The sequence below is a fragment of the Dendrobates tinctorius genome, unplaced genomic scaffold (genome assembly GCF_039654945.1).
Source record: "Dendrobates tinctorius isolate UK_male_01 unplaced genomic scaffold, ASM3965494v1 ptg000138l, whole genome shotgun sequence".
Lineage (NCBI taxonomy): Eukaryota > Metazoa > Chordata > Amphibia > Anura > Dendrobatidae > Dendrobates > Dendrobates tinctorius.
The window spans coordinates 23,010,507-23,027,151 of NW_027361806.1; the positions used below are offsets into that span (position 1 = coordinate 23,010,507).

The 16,645-nt window shown below is 43.4% G+C and overlaps 1 protein-coding gene across 7 annotated transcripts in view; it reads left to right on the forward strand.

The window, feature by feature from the left end:
- MIGA1 (mitoguardin 1) overlaps window positions 1-16,645 on the forward strand; it is a 42,237-nt gene that overhangs the window by 11,855 nt on the left and 13,737 nt on the right. For all 7 annotated transcript variants that reach the window (XM_073544852.1, XM_073544855.1, XM_073544859.1 and 4 more), the window contains 6 exons: window positions 5,948-6,048; window positions 11,434-11,552; window positions 11,637-11,709; window positions 12,485-12,571; window positions 13,033-13,131; window positions 14,627-14,761. In XM_073544852.1, the coding sequence (XP_073400953.1) occupies window positions 5,948-6,048; window positions 11,434-11,552; window positions 11,637-11,709; window positions 12,485-12,571; window positions 13,033-13,131; window positions 14,627-14,761 (614 nt within the window). The remainder of the gene's footprint in view (window positions 1-5,947; window positions 6,049-11,433; window positions 11,553-11,636; window positions 11,710-12,484; window positions 12,572-13,032; window positions 13,132-14,626; window positions 14,762-16,645) is intronic.

The window sequence follows — 16,645 nt, forward strand, 5'->3', positions numbered from 1 at the left end:
CGGACAGATAAAAAGTTCTAGATCTTAGAATATGGCGGCAAAGTTTCAACCTGGGAACAGGATTGATTCATAAAGTCAGTCCTGTTACTACTTCCTGTGTATGCTGAGGGTTGTAGTATAACCCCTGCGGGCGTTCTGTATACTCGCAAGTGCCAGGAGCCGCAGCACAGAATATGACATGACGCCTCGCAGCAGACTTTTCTCACCAGCCGTCCTGAAGTTAAATTTAGGCTTCTGATGTTCACTGCCGTCTCCGTCCTCCACCTGCCGCAATTACTCAGACACTTGTGAGCGGGATGCATCTCATCGGGATGTGGACTAGGATTTACGGCCTCGGTGACTACTGTCGTGATCACGCGGATGGTTAGTGGATGGAGATGCTGTCTCATTGTAGGGGGATACACATCATCATTAACCCCTCTTGTGCTCATGTGACACTCTAAAATAATCTCTATTACAGATCTATGGCTATTGTTATTATTGCACTGTGCCTTTAAGACACTGCCCTTCCACAACCTACAAAATATCACTTGGAAATTAATAATCCACTCCGGTTATACAAATTCCCTTTAGCCATCCATTTCTACCTGTTTTTATAGAATTCCTAATAGGTTCCCAGCAACGTGAATCGCCTTATCGCGGCTGCTGGGTACACATGAATTGGCCAATTTATGCACTGTTTTCTCAACTTATCCTATTTTCTAGTGCAGTAATGCAATTGATATTTCCTATGTTTCATGCTTGGATGCTATAGCACTAGAGTGCTGCTTTATTTCTAGGTTATGTCTGGAGATGGCTACTCTTGGTTTTCACCTGTACAACCCTCGTTTCTGTTTGGAAGTGGCGGTCAGCCTTTGGTTTATTTTTAACCTTCATAACGTCGACCACTCTAGTTGTCACATAGTATTGAGGAATGGTATTTTTGACCTCTCGGAAGAAAGTGCAGATTTGTTCTTATTTTATTGGGACATTTATTGCAGCTTTAATAGACGGTGACATTATAGGGAGCATCAGAGTATTGTGTGTTACTGACACATGGAGAACCCCGTGTTCGAATCACTGAATACCAAGGAGATGACACATCCGACTAGATAATATCTGGTGTGCAGATACATCTGTCAATCAACTGGAGCGGGGCAGGGAAGCTGTTATACATCTCCTTTTATAAAGTACAGCTCTTCTCACAGCTCGAACTCAGAATCCTTAGTTAAAGTTTATAACTTTGTCTTCATGCAGCTACCACTAGGGGGAGCTAACTGCAAATGGATATGTACAGCTGCTTCGGTGGGGCTGTATTAATATATATGGAGTGAGCGACCCCTAGTGGCAGCTGCTGATGCAAAGATCGCTGGGATGGCAGGAGTAGTTTAGTGTTGGGCTTTCTCCCATCTCAGGTCTCATAGCAATCTCCTGATACAGCATTTGATAACCGAATATTATTTACGATTTTCCTTGGAACAGCGCGTCCTGCATAACTTGGCAGACAGGTAATGCAGGAACAGGGCAGTGTATAATACCGCACAGTAATGCACAGCACATCAGGTATGATCTGCATTTTAGGTCAATGTGATTGTGGTAAATAATCAGATCCTGAGTCCGGGGGAGGAAAAGCAGACTCCCACGTGAAACGTCTGAGGTTTAGACATCATGATCTATAACTCTGTTCTCCCCAGAACCGATCTCTAGGCTCAGAATAAAATGGAAGCCATCCAGAGGGTGAAACGATTCCTTCTCCATACAAGTCCATGAAATCCCCCGTCAACAGAGGAGATAATATTATGATTTACGCACTGGGTTTAATATTCATTAAACTGAAAAGGCAGATTTCCCGAGTCCGCTGACGGCCGCAGATTTCTGGATGACCCGGGGGGCAGTGGTGTAGCTTGGGATGGAAAATACTGATGCAATTATATTATGCACTCTGACTTCCTGTTTTTTAATTCTGACATCAGACACATAATTTTAAAACTATTTCATTTTTTATTACACTTTTTATATAATATCAAATCAACAATGTGAATCCAGACAATCACCACCGCCCAGAGCACAAAACATGAACCATGAAGGCAATTGGTTACGTTGAAAATAATTTTTATTAATTAATATTAAAAGATAATGAACCAATTTAACAGCAGAAAGTCATATCAGGGGCCTCTAAATTTAAAGGAAACAGAACCACCATGCAATGTATACATATAAAGATGAATAGACCAAACAATATAGATTACATAGAAAAAAACCTTTTTGTACTATAGTTGAGAAAGGTAATTAATAATTTATCTTCATATTGGATATCTTTCAAAGGCCTATGTATAGATGAAATCACAAATCAATGTGCAAAGTACATATAAATTGTCTTTTTGTGCTAAGAATTATCACTCAAGAACATCTACTATAAAAGAAATATATGCACAAAATCCCTAAAGATAAAGTTTTACCTGTTAAGGTACTGTCACACTTAGCGATGCACCAGCGATCCCGACCAGCGATATGACGCGGTCAGGATCGCTGGTGCATCGCTAAGTGGTCGCTAGAGAGCTGCCAAACAGGCAGATCTCACCAGCGACATCGCAGGGGTCGGGGGTCGCTACTTACCTGTCACACCAGACGATCCTGCGTCCTCCCGCCCGGCTCGTCTCTCGTCTCTCCACAGGAAGCGCCGCAGGAAGCAGACGACGAGAAACGGTCCTGGACGTTATCGCGCGATCAGCGATAACCAGCGGGGGAGCGGGTCGTAGGTAAGTATCACACACCGTGATATCGCTAGCAATATCGCTTAGTGTGACATGCCCTTTAGGAAGGAAAAAGTAGGCAGAGAATATAAGGTCACTATAGAGATATCTAATAAGCCAAATATAAGCGCTGTTACATAAAATTTATGCGGAGTTTATGTAATAGCGCTTATATTTGGCTTATAGTCTCTGCCTACTTTTTCCTTCCTAAATTAGGGAGTTAGCGGGCACTCTAGTCAAAATATCGAGGTGCAGGTGCAACGGACCAGTAGGTCCCAATCTCAAATTAGTCTAATTCACCGCATACTCAGACACATTTTATGCGAATGGGTGTTCATTTTATTACATGTGGGAGCCAAACAAGAATATATAGCACATAATAGAAGCGATATAAATATATTTAGGGATTTTGTGCATATATTTCTTTTATAGTAGATGTTCTTGAGTGATAATTCTTAGCACAAAAAGACAATTTATATGTACTTTGCACATTGATTTGTGATTTCATCTATACATAGGCCTTTGAAAGATATCCAATATGAAGATCAATTATTAATTACCTTTCTCAACTATAGTACAAAAAGGGTTTTTTCTATGTAATCCATATTGTTTGGTCTATTCATCTTTATATGTATACATTGCATGGTGGTTCTGTTTCCTTTAAATTTAGAGGCCCCTGATATGACTTTTTGCAGTTAAATTGGTTCATTATCTTTTAATATTAATTAATAAAAATTATTTTAAACATAAACAATTGCCTTCATGGTTCATGTTTTGTGCTCTGGACGGTGGTGATTGTCTGGATTCACATTGTTGATTTGATGTTCTGTTTAGAACCATATGATATTGTAAGGACTCTCTTATATTGATTCCTCCACTTTTTATATAACCATTTTATTACACTAACCCTGATCCTATCAACACCCCTGGTGCTATCACTAGCCCTGATGCTATCACTAGGCCTGATGCTGTCCCTAGCCCTGATGCTATCACTAGGCCTGATGCTGTCCCTAGCCCTGATGCTATTTCTAACCCTACCCCTTATGCTATCCCTAAACCTAGCACTGATGCTATCCTTAGCCCTGATGCTATTTCTAACCCTACCCCTTATGCTATCCCTAAACCTAGCACTGATGCTATCCTTAGCCCTGATGCTATTTCTAACCCTACCCCTTATGCTATCCCTAAACCTAGCACTGATGCTATCCTTAGCCCTGATGCTATTTCTAACCCTACCCCTTATGCTATCCCTAAACCTAGCACTGATGCTATCCTTAGCCCTGATGCTATTTCTAACCCTACCCCTTATGCTATCCCTAAACCTAGCACTGATGCTATCCTTAGCCCTGATGTTATGCCTAAGGCCTGTTTCACACTTCAGTTTTTGTCCATCAGTCAAGATCCGCCGTTTTGCAAAAAAAAACGGATCCACTATTTTGTTTGGCGGATCTGTTTTTTTCCCCATTGACTTGCATTACCGGCGGATCTTGACGGACGGCCATCCGTTGGATCCGTTTTTTTTGCAGATCCGCCAAAATTTTGCCGTCCGTCGACATGCCTGGACGGAGCATGTAACGTTTTTTCGGGTGACAGGATCCGCACTTCACACTGCACATGCCCGAAAGACTTCACTCAGCCTGAAATTTAACCCTAAAGTCTGATCGGGCGCCTGGAAAAAAAAAAAAAATCTCTCTCTCTCTCTCTCCTCCCCGGGCTGCGGTTCCTTTAAAATTCTTCATTCATCGGATCTGTCAAAAAAACGGTCCGGTGGCATCCGTTCACATCAGTTAGCAACGGATCCGCTTTCCGCCATTTTGGCGGATTTTAACTGACACAAAAAAACAGAAGTGTGAAACAGGCCTAACTTTACCCCTGATGCTATCCTTAGCCCTGATGCTATGCCTAGCCCTACCCCTGATGCTATCCTTAGCCCTGATGCTATGCCTAGCCCTACCCCTGATGCTATCCTTAGCCCTGATGCTATGCCTAGCCCTACCCCTGATGCTATCCTTAGCCCTGATGCTATGCCTAGCCCTACCCCTGATGCTATCCTTAGCCCTGATGCTATCCCTAACCCTACCCCTGATGCTATCCTTAGCCCTGATGCTATTCCTAACCCTACCCCTTATGCTATCCCTAACCCTAGCACTGATGCTAGCCTTTGCCCTAATGCTATTCCTATCCCTAGCCCTGATGCTATCTTTAGCCCTGATGCTATTAGTATCCCTAGCCCTGATGCTATCACTAGCCCTGATGCTATCTCTAACCCTAATCATATTTCTGATCTTATCCCTAACCCCAAATGTGCATTTAGCCACAAAAATGATATGATTAACAGCGCCGACTGAGCTAAGGACTGGCATAGCTGGATTGCTGCCAGCTGTTGTCCTCCGGCAGAGTGTCCCTGGCAGATAATTTGTCCTATATTACTCAGGTCAAAAATAGACTGGAAATGAGAAGTTGTGGGGGCTTCATTGTTTCTGTTATTACCTTATTAATCAGATTTATGCATTTTTTTGGCATACAGATTACAAACCAGCATATGTAACTGATCCATAGAATAAGTGGCATTTGTATATTCATGGAGGGAAACAACATTTTGGCCCCTAGTCCCCTGTGTGAACGGAGCAGCAGTGCACTTATATTGACATAAATCGCTGCTGGAACTGGCAGAGGGTCTGAACAGCCGAATCTGTGTCGGCAAGGTTCCTTCATGTGCTATCACATTCTCATTGTCTTCTATTCTAATAACGTGTGTCTCCTGAAATACTCTGCACTGCTCTGCGATCATATGTACCATCTGCTTCTTTATGGCTCATTTAGTAACTGTCTACTTTATCTTTTCTTTCCTTCTGTTTATAAAGGTTAACAATAAAATATAGAAAATGCATGTTCAGTGTTGGTTCCAGGCCTCCCACAAACAAGGGCCGGCCCTGATACTTTGTTGCTTTAGGGCTACTAAAATTAAAAGGCTATTCCCAAAATAACAAGTTATCCCCTATTCGTAGGGTAGGGAATTTTTTTTCTAGCTCACAGGGCAATAATTTAGTGATCCTGTGATAAAACTGAGCTGCTAGATGTCAGAGCTGCAGTAAGTGTTGTCATAGGGACACATGTAGAGGAGTTCAGCCATGTTTCATTGCAGAGAAATAGTCTCACCGTGTGCGTGAATTGATGGTAATCTGCTGCTATTCTTGATTTTATTCTTTTTGAAGACAAGGACACGGACATGACGGTGACGGATAACGGAGGGGATTTTGGGATGAGAGACACAATAAGCATTGCATCAAACGACTCTTTCGTGTCTGCCACAGAGGTAGGTGCAGGGTGCTGCACGTACTCTATTGCTAAATGGCTTCTTTCCAAGTATATGGTCTCTTACTAGGGCAGAATGTAAAAGGGCAAAGTACCCACACTGACCCATTCACAAGAGTAGGGCACGTCTAAACTGTTTCATGTAGACCATTGATCTAAGCATGGGGGTCCTAAAATCTCCACTGTGAATAGATCGGTAGTGAGCATGTGCAACCTCCCCGCCATTCACCTTCAATAGTATCAGTGGTTGCACATGCTCACTACAGCTCCATGTGTACAGGTGTGATTGAGCCTCAGCAGATCGCAGGAGCCTCGACCGCCGGACCCCCCCGGGAATTATACAGCTACCACCTTACTTGTGTGCAGGGGATAATTGTTAATGGGACACCCATTCTCAGCAGGTATCGGACTTCTTATGATGCCATCAGGTCCCCTGGCTGTCCCCATCCTGTTATATCAGTATGTTAGTGGCTTGCTTCATTCTAATAAGGTGATTGATGTAATTTACTAATGCTGCAATGTTTGAAAAATGAACTTTTATTCTGCATTGCTCCATATGATGAGGCCGAACTGGCAGAACTGTACTGGAAGGACAATAGTGCAATAGGGTCTTATCCGGGTAAAGCGTATAAAAGGTAAGGAGAGTTACTTACGTGGTCAGGGCTGTGAAACACAACCATGTGTCACACTTAAAGGCTGCTGCAGACCCACAAAGGATGCCAAGATGCCAGTACTGGAGAAGAATGAGTTAATTCCTGTGCTGACAATGAATAAATGAAGTCAGAGTCGGGTGCCGATCGAAGTTTCACACTCTTCTTCGTTACCCACCATATTCCTGTGGGTGCGATTGACACCCTGCATAACATTGCTAATGAGTATTCTATACATTGTATACAAGCTGTCAATCACAACCAGGTGAAGCAGGAAAGTGACACCTGCCAAACCGGTCCTGCTTCATTAGCATGTGAATAAAAGGACATTCTTCCAACATTGCAGAAATCTGCTGCTCCCAGAGCCTTTACAGTAGAGGTTTGAGGACCTGACACATTCACAATGTGGAAACTAAAGTCAACTCAATGAGTTTTCTGATTGATTGTGACTTCCCGGTATAACGTATAGCTTCCGTCCCTGCCCCGAGGAGGAATGATTGCAATGTGCGAGAGACAGTAATAATAAATCGGTTTCTATAGACAATGCAATAAAATAGATATTGGTTGAACTTGACACCGGACCCCATTTCATCCTCCCCCTCCCTTCCAATCTCTTGGATTTCTAGGAATTTTTTTTACGGAAAACATTTGCTGAAGAATTCAGCTGTTCCCAAATGTTTCAGGATCTCAAAATATCTCTTTGCATATAGACAATGGCGGTATATCCTGCAGGCCCGAGAGGGACACGACACGCTCTCCTGCATGTTTTCACAGGCTCTCTGTATATAAAGGTCAGATTAAAAAACAAATCTGATTATTAAGGCAAAAAGAGCGGTTTGGTTTCTGTACGGCTGAGACGCTTCCTGATTTATTCATTAGATTTATCTTTAAATACATTTCAATTGAGAAAACCTCTAGTGCTGGGCTCCCTATTACACGGGATTATCCAGGTGGTCCCGAGCCCTGCCCCGTTGGATGCATCTGTTGCATGTAGTAGGCTGTCGGTTCCCACGTTCCCAATATTGAAGAATATTAGCGTTCTTCCATTGCTGATTATTGCCTATGGGTCATTGATGTGATCCTTACCGGCCACCAGAGTCATGTGAGTCAGGTTAACGGCATTTTTGTTTGCAGCCCCTGCTTTGTTGGGAGAGTCCAACCCAATAAGGAGACAGTTGACCGTGCGGCTCCTGCATGGCTTCAGTTGCAATTGACAGTTGGAGAACAGACATGGAGAGAAGGGGGCCGTCAGCCGGGGTGGGTGTAAGTACGGCCTGTACGCGAACCACCCCTAATCATATAAGGGGGTTGTCCTGCCAGTACCTTCCTGTGCATATCCAAATAGTTAGCCCTCCGCCCATCAGTTCAGGGTGTTATTTAACTTGGTATTCCCACTTTAGAGGGATGGCCGCTCATGAAGTGGACCCTTTAGTTAGCGGATAAGTGGGAGTGTTGGGAATCGACCCCTAACCTATTTGACACTGAGGACATTTTTTAAGGATAGCCCTTCAATATTGGAGTACCAAAAACACCTAGTATTTCAAAGGGGTTACATCATAAATGCAAGTTATCACCTCCCTACTGGATACAAAATAACATGATGAAGACTTGGGGGGGGGGGGGGGGGGAGTCCGTCCATTGGAAACCCTACTGATCCCAAGAACGGAGCACCGGAGTTCACCATTTGAGAGCGTTTTTGTCCCACTTTTTGCACCACCGCTCTGTTCATTATATATGGTACTGCTGGAGGCCATCAGATACAGCGCTCTGCTATCTCTGGCAGTCCCATAGACCATGAATAGAGCGACTATCAGTATCAGGTTGATAATCCTGAATGCTATCTATGTGTTTTCAACTATGCAAGCTTATATCTGGTATATAGTTATTTCAACTTACTCTGCTTGTCCCCTTATGTTGTGAGGTCAAGAAACTTTTCAAAGTGCTTTATGATCCATGTAGTGCTGGACATCTGTTTATCTGACCGCAACATTTTATTGGGTCCTGCTGTCTCAATTTAGTTTGACTGATTAACGAGAAGAGAGGGAGCACAAAAAAAAAATCTAAGCCTTAGCCTGCTATATATTCAGACATAGCTTGGGACAGGCATTTATGCACATGTAATCAAAGTACATGTATCAAAGTACTTCTGGCAGTTATAACATGGCAGTTAGACAGGGCAGGAGGCAGGTAAGACATTTATATACATCTACTCCCTGTACATTTGGAGTACAACAAATATATACCATATGCATTTGTGTAATTTATATCCTGGCCGCAGCATTCACACACATCCACCGCCCTGGCATTAACTCTCTGTACTCCATCCATATCGGCCCCTCGCTCCTTTCCTCTCCTATGTATAGCACTCACGCTCTTTTCACATTGTTAAATTGCATAGATCCAGGCAGTCCCACCATTCAACATGAGACGCTCTCACAAATCACTTAACCATCTGCTCACTCTTTCTATCCTCCTTCTCCTAGTCGCAGGAGACATTGCTCCCAACCCTGGTCCCCCATGTTATAGAAAGTCAAACCCCCAACTGCTACACTCAGAAACCCCTCTAATCTTATTAATATTCCCTGCATGCCATCTGTCTCTCTTAATTGTGCCCTTTGGAATTCTCCCTCAGTGTGTAACAAACTCTCCTTCATTCATGACTTTTTCCTTTTTCCTAATTCTCTTAATCTTCTGGCTCTTACTGAAACCTGGATCCAGCAGTCAGACACTACCGCTGCTGCTGCTCTTTCATACGGGGGACTACACTTCTCTCATACCCCAAGATCAGACAATAGAGCAGGTGGAGGTGTTGGTTTGCTCCTATCACCAAAATGTACCTTTCAGGTTATCCCTCAAATACCCTCACTAGGCTTCCCTTCTTTTGAGGTCCATGCCGTCAGACTCTACACCCCCTTCTCCATGCGAGTGGCGGTGGTGTATCGTCCTCCCGGACCCTCCCATCAGTTCCTGGATCATTTTGCCACATGGCTTCCACATTTTCTCTCCTGTGACATCCCTACCCTCATCATGGGAGATTTCAGCATCCCCATTGCTCTTCCCCTCTCCCCATCTGCTATTCACCTTTTATCTCTAACCTCCTCGTTTGGCCTTTCGCAGCTTACTAATTCTCCAACGCATGAAGACGGAAACTCCCTCGACTTGGTCTTCTCTCGGCTTTGTGCAGTGGATGATTTTGCAAACTCCTCTCCCGCTCTCTGACCACAATCTTCTTTCATTCTCTATCAAGAACTGCCAGGCTGCTCAGGTCACCCCCACTGTCCAGACTTATAGAAACATACAGGCCATTAACACCCAGAAACTTATGATGAACTTGCAGTCTTCATTGGCCCCTATCTCCTCCCTCTCATGTCCTGATTCTGCATTGAAGCATTACAATGAAACACTTCAAAGTTCCCTGGATGAATTTGCACCCCCTATAAATAGAACACCACAACACAGATGGCGACAACCCTGGCACACCCTGCAAACATGTTTCCTGCAGCGGTGCTCCAGGTGCGCCGACCGTCTGTGGAGAAAACCCAACCTACCCGAAGATTTCATCCATTATAAGTTTATGCTTAGAACATACAACACTGCCCTTCACTTCTCCAAACAAACCTATTTCAACACCCTAATAACCTCACTGTCCAATAACCCTAAACGTCTCTTTGACACTTTTCATTCTCTACTCAAACCAAGAGGGTCTGACACCGCCCCCTGATAACAGCACATAGCATTATCCTCCTCCATCTGTACAGGGGGCACAATGCAGTCACGGGGTAACCTCCTCCTGGAATCACCAAACCCAGACTGCTCTATCAGCCACAGATAGAGAAGTGCGATCAATCACTGCACTGCACTGCAAGCCTCCATAGTCCAGTGATGGCGGCTTTACACCACTTCTTCCAATGCTCGACCTTGTGCTTGGTAATGTACGGCTGCATGCAGCTGCTCGGCCATGAAGCTCCCGGCGGGGGCGCCGTGTTTATACAGAGGAGGTCTGGACTCTGCAGTTATGGGGTCAGCAGAGACTTTTCTGTTCTCCTCAGCACTCGGCCCCCCACTCTAACGTTACGGGGTCTCTGCTTCATGGCCGAGCTGCTGCGGTTACTTCCACGTCTCAGTAATATCACTCACAGGTGATGGAGGAAGAAATGTCATGGATGGACGCGTTACCCCGGTGGCTCATATTACAAGACTGCGCTAGTATCAGTCAGCTGCTTAACATCACATGTTAGTAAAAGCAGGATGGTATGGCGGGGGTCCGGAGGTTATACATCAGGGTAAGGAGCCGTAGGTTATAAACCGGGGCAATTAGACAGAAGGATAAATTGAAATTCAGTAATTAAGACTTGGGGAACTATACTTTTTTCCACGTAGAGTATGTCCCTGTAATTTTTTGGGATTGGAAAGCTGTGTCCTTCCTTTTAAGAACAGGAGTTTTTCTGTTCCAGAGCTCACCGGCCTTTTCACAGACATTGAGTTAAATGACAGTATTATTTCTCCCAGCGACCACCACCAGGGGGAGCTCCCTGTATACGATTGTAGGAATGCCTTAGAAAAATATCAGTGTGGTGAAAGAATACACTAGCGCTATATTACAGGTTATTAGTAGGGTGCCAGTAATGCACCACCTGCTGAATCAGGTTCTCTGGATTATTGGAATTGTTTGTATCTGCAGTAAGTGTATTTAGCTTTCCTGTACTGATATAAGGCGTATGTTCTGCTTCCCACAGCTCACTGAGCACCGAGAGATGATGGAGACCACTGACTTGCCTTCCCTCTACCACCGCCCTCTGTATGAGGACGCCATGTTGCTAGCAGAGGAGGGGAGGATATACTGCAGAGCACTAAGGTGAGCAGCGGTGGAGACGTTCTGCAGTTTCTGTGCAGGCTGCGTCGTGCGCACATTGATCGGTGTTTGCTCCCATTTCTTTAGGACCGACTTGCTGGAGTGCGGAGGGGACAGCGATTTTCTCGCGAAGCTTCACTGCATTCGTCAGGCTTTTCAGGTAAACTTGTATTCAGGGGATGTAGACTTCATGGTCATCTGAAGATCGCTATATTTACTTACAGCTTGATTATCTCCAAAGGCATGGCAGCAGCGGAGGGGTGTACTGACCTTGTAGGAGGCAGTGACCTGCCTATGTATTTATAGCAGCACAGAGCATTTCAGGAGAGGAGCGTTCTAATTTTGTAGGAGGCCACAACCCATATGTGTATTTGCAGCAACACCAAGTATTTCAGTAGAGGAGTGTTCTGATCCTACAGGAATCCATGCTTTGTGTTTGAATGTGTAGCAGCGCCGAGTATTTTAGGGATAGTGTGCTGATCTTGTAGCCTAAAGCATTTCCATAGAGGAGTGTGCTGATTTTGTTTGAAACCGTGTTTAATTCTTTGATTTATAGCAGCACAGAGTATTTCAGGAGGAGTGTGCAGACCCGTTATATCCGTCAGTAGGCTGCAGCTGAAGCCATTGCTGCCCATGACCATTGAGCATCAATGGCAGCAGCCGCTCGGCAGATGGCATAGCCTGTGAGCACAGTGGTAGTGGGCAGCGTGCCAGGCGGCTCATGCCAGTCTTGCTAAGACAACCCCTACATCTTTCGCTGCCAGGCAGAAGTTGATGTGAGTCCGGGAGGCGGTGATTGATATCGCACTTCCGTTTGCTATTTTGATTAGCGGTGATATTAGGACGGCCACCCTTGACACATCTAATTTATCGCAGTGGTTCCCGAGATCACGGTGGAGTCCTGCCGTGTCTGATTCTGACATTCCCTTTTACAGATGATACTCTCAAAAGCCGAAAACAGGGAATTTTTAATGAACTTCGGCAGAAAAATCTTATCCTCTTTGATCATCAAGGCCAAAAAGGTACGTTGTCATCGGCAAAAAATGAAAGCGAGCACTCGCTGCGTTCACAGTATAGTGCAAAGTGCAGTGCAGAAGGTATTAGCTGAAAATAAACGTGTATCCTATAAAATATGTACAGCACGAAACCCCTACAAGGAAGGCCCCCATTATGTGGTGGGTTTTTTTAATCTAAAAATTTCAGAAACGTTCTTCTTCTTTGGCAGTCAGAGCGGGTAAAGTAATAAATTTTTGCCACCTTCCGCCGCCACAAGAGGGCGTTCAGAAGCTTCTTGCATACAGCTAGTGACATCATTTTAGTTTGCGGGAGTAATTACTGTGGTTTGCTGGTGGCATTACTACAATTTGCAGGCAACTTCACTTTGCGGGTGACCTCATTGTTTTATTTTTTAAATGTGGCTGTGGAATTTAAGAACAAATGAACTGATGCATTTTTCACTTACCTGCGTTCTGCATATTTGTAGAATCCTAGGAAGTTTGAAGCTGCTTATGACGAGATGATGCGCTTTCTGAGCTATCCCGACTCCTGGTCCACCATAGAAAATGAGCTGTTTGGACGAGGGGTGAGTCCCGGGAGCATTAAAAAAGATCATATTACTAATCAGTGATAGGAGCAGTATGGGCAGGAATATGACATCCACAGTGGTCCTAGATGTGCCAGCAGGTTATGACAGCCCTAATCCTAGCTGTATAGGCTCAGGTCATAATAACCTGATATATCTTCAATGGCTCCGATCCCAGCGATTCATCTCTTCTTTGTGACAAGGTACCTTCGTTTCCTCTACTTTTTCTAAGAGCCAGAACTTTTTTATTTTATTTTTTTCCCCTTTGAAATAGCGTTGAGGGCTTGTCTTTTTTGTGTTTGTTTTTCAAAATAAATTGCAGTTTTGAATTACACCATTCATTTTACCATATAAAGTACTGAAAAATGTGGTGAAAAGTTGGGTGGAATTGAAAAAAAAACCCCGCAATTCCACCGTTAGTTTTTGCAGTGTTTTCTTTGAGGCAAAATATACCTAGTAAGATGTTTTTACCGGTCAATAGTGGTTACCAAATTGATACATTTTTGTTGCTTTTTTTACTAATTAAAACTGTCATCAGCCACCATATTCTGAGAGCCAGAACTTTTTTTTTTTTCTTTTTCTAATTCAGTGAATAGCTCAATTGAGTTATATGAGGGTTTGTGTGGTTTTTTTTTTTGGGTTTTTTTTTAAAGAACGACCTCTAGTTTTTCTTGGTAACATTTTGGGGTTTTCAGTCTCTTTTATTCCTAAATTTGTGGGGAATTGACTTCCCCCCCCCCCCCCCACCTCCACAAAAAATATAGCAATTCTGCCATTTTTTTCCATTTTGGTTTTAACTATATGCGATGAATAATTTTATATTTTTATTAGTAATGGGGCAATAACTAATATGTGCAGTTTATTTTTAATTATTTCCACTTTCTTTGTTTTTTGCATATTTTTTAAATGTTATTTAAATTTGTTTTAGAACCCTTCGGTGACTTGAACCTGCGATTACTTGATTGCCTATATAATACCGTATTGTGGCAGTGTATTGTATAAATACTGGTCTGGGCTTTATAGAAGTAGTAACATGGCAGACAGCTGACATGGCAACCCATTAGCACCCTGCAATCGCATCATTGGGCGGATGATGGGTGTCTGAAGAGATCATCCCCATTCTTAACCCCCTAAATGCTGCTGTCACAATTGATAGCTGCATCGAAGAGGTTGAACTTCTGCGATTGGAGCTGGCTTTGATTGCGCCAGTAACTCTCGGGTGCTGATGTTGTAAACGCTGCTCCTGAGCTTGCTTTATGCCGTTATCCGCCATATTTGTACACATCGATAAGGGGTTAAGTTACATCTGATAGTCCAGCACATGTTGCAGTCCATACTAGCGTATATTCCAGATTACCAGACGTTAATTGCATTGGCTTTCTAGATTATCAGGCTGAAAACACAAGTCCAGGATGTCTGTATGGCAGATTGAGGTGACTGTCCTGTATGGTCACCAGTCTCATATTGTCCTTCACGTCCGATTCTTCTCTTTCAGGTGAAGAATATCAATTTTTACGACATCTTCTGGGACTTCATTGTGATGGACTCTTTAGAAGATCTGGAGAATCCGCCATTGTCGATCCAGAATGTTGTGAAGAATCGCTGGCTGAACTCCTCCTTTAGGGAAACGGTGAGTTTCCTCTATATATAGGTCGCCACTAACGGCGTCCGCAGATAATGGCTGATAGGAACATTGTCAGCCCAAGTGGCGGCAGATGAAGAGCGGACATGTCCGGGCTATGGTGCTGTCACTCTTGGCAGGAAGCTGTCAGCACAAAGTGTGATCCAGTGCAGAGCGGCCTGTACACACTGGCTGATGGCTGCCGAGGCCTCCCAGGACGGATTTATGGGAATGAGGCCCAGTGATGAAAGAGATTCTCCTGATTGCTCCTAGCAACCAATCACAACTCCTCGTTCATTTCCCCAGAGCAGTTAATGAGATGAAAGCTGATCGCTGATTGGTTGCTAGGGGTGATGAGGCCTAGTTCACTATTGTGATAAATGGAGCCTGTTGGAATTTAGAAAGCTGCAGGACTTTGCGTTATAAGTAGAAACGCTTCATTTACCACAAACTGGAAAAACCCTTTACATATATATATATATATATAAAATCTGGGACAGTTTTTTTTTTTTTTTTTTTATCCCATATTGATGCAGACAATTTTTACTTATTTTCCTTCTCTTTTTCCAGGAGCCATAACTTATTATTTTTCCATCGTCATAGCAGAATCAGGGCTTGTGTTTTTTTTTGTTTTTTTTTTTATGGAACGAGTTGTGGTTTTGGATTTCTCCATTGGTTTTACCTTATAATCTGTAGAGCTACATAAATATATATATATTGAGCATAGGGGTAAATAGGCCAATTACCACATAGAAATAGAAGAAAAACCTATGAGGCATAAGTGCGAGGCAACAGTAACCTCAAGATAAAAAATACATTTCATTAAAACTGTAATTAAATAAAAAATGTAGGCCACAAGTTAAAGCTGAGTAAGAGTAATATAAGCAGCGTGATACAAGTTATATAAGTATAAGCTTAGTACTGTGTGACAGGTACCTAGATAGTAAAATGGGGGTAAATTCAATGGTTTAATAAAGTGTGCAAAATATAATCACAATATTATGGAGGGATACCAGTGTATATAGGATAACATAAAGTGTGAAAAATCCTCAGTATGTCAAAGTAAGGTATCATCGGGGACAGTGATGATAATGTGTGCAAACTGTAAAGCGCTGCGGAATATGTTAGCGCTATATAAAAATAAAGATTATTAATATTATTATTATGGAGTGGAAAGAGTATAAGTCCCATAAATAAGATATGTAAACCTGCACAGTGGCATAAAAGACTCTCACCAGTCAATGAAGGAACCGCATCCGAGCGTTTCGCACATAGCTTTGTCAAGGGATGCGAACGAAGCTAGGTGCGAAACGGGCTTCTGGTGCGGTCCTATTGACTGGTGGATACAATTGCCGTATTTGTAGGCTGTAATGTGAATAGAGCCTATGACATTGAGAGCGTATATTTTCTGACCGGTTCATCTCCGTGCTCTGTGGTCTGCTGTGCATTGAGGGTCTCATCCAGCTATATCTCAGCACAAAATGCAGAGCGATCCCCAGTGGTCCCTGCGGTCAGATCTGTGCACAGCATTAGGAAGGATTTGATTCCCCCTCCCCCCATGTTGTATGGTAATTAGGGAGTAACTACTGTTGTAGTCTCCGGTCCTACAGGAGGAAAGGAAGCCGCCTGGTGCTGTGAACTGTACCGTATCTGCCGCATCCTTACATTATTTCTTGAGTCCATATTTGGGCAAATTACTGAATAAACTATTTAATGTTTTGGCATCAGAAACATTTAAGAAAAAAAAAAAGTATCATATGGCTTCTCCACATTCCTCTGTTTTTTTGTTGGAATGGTCGTCTTGGTTTTAATGCGCTCAGTTTGGCAGAGGACACAGTAAAACGGCAGAAGAATGCAAAACATACGAGCAGAGAGAGAAGCGCCATAGACACA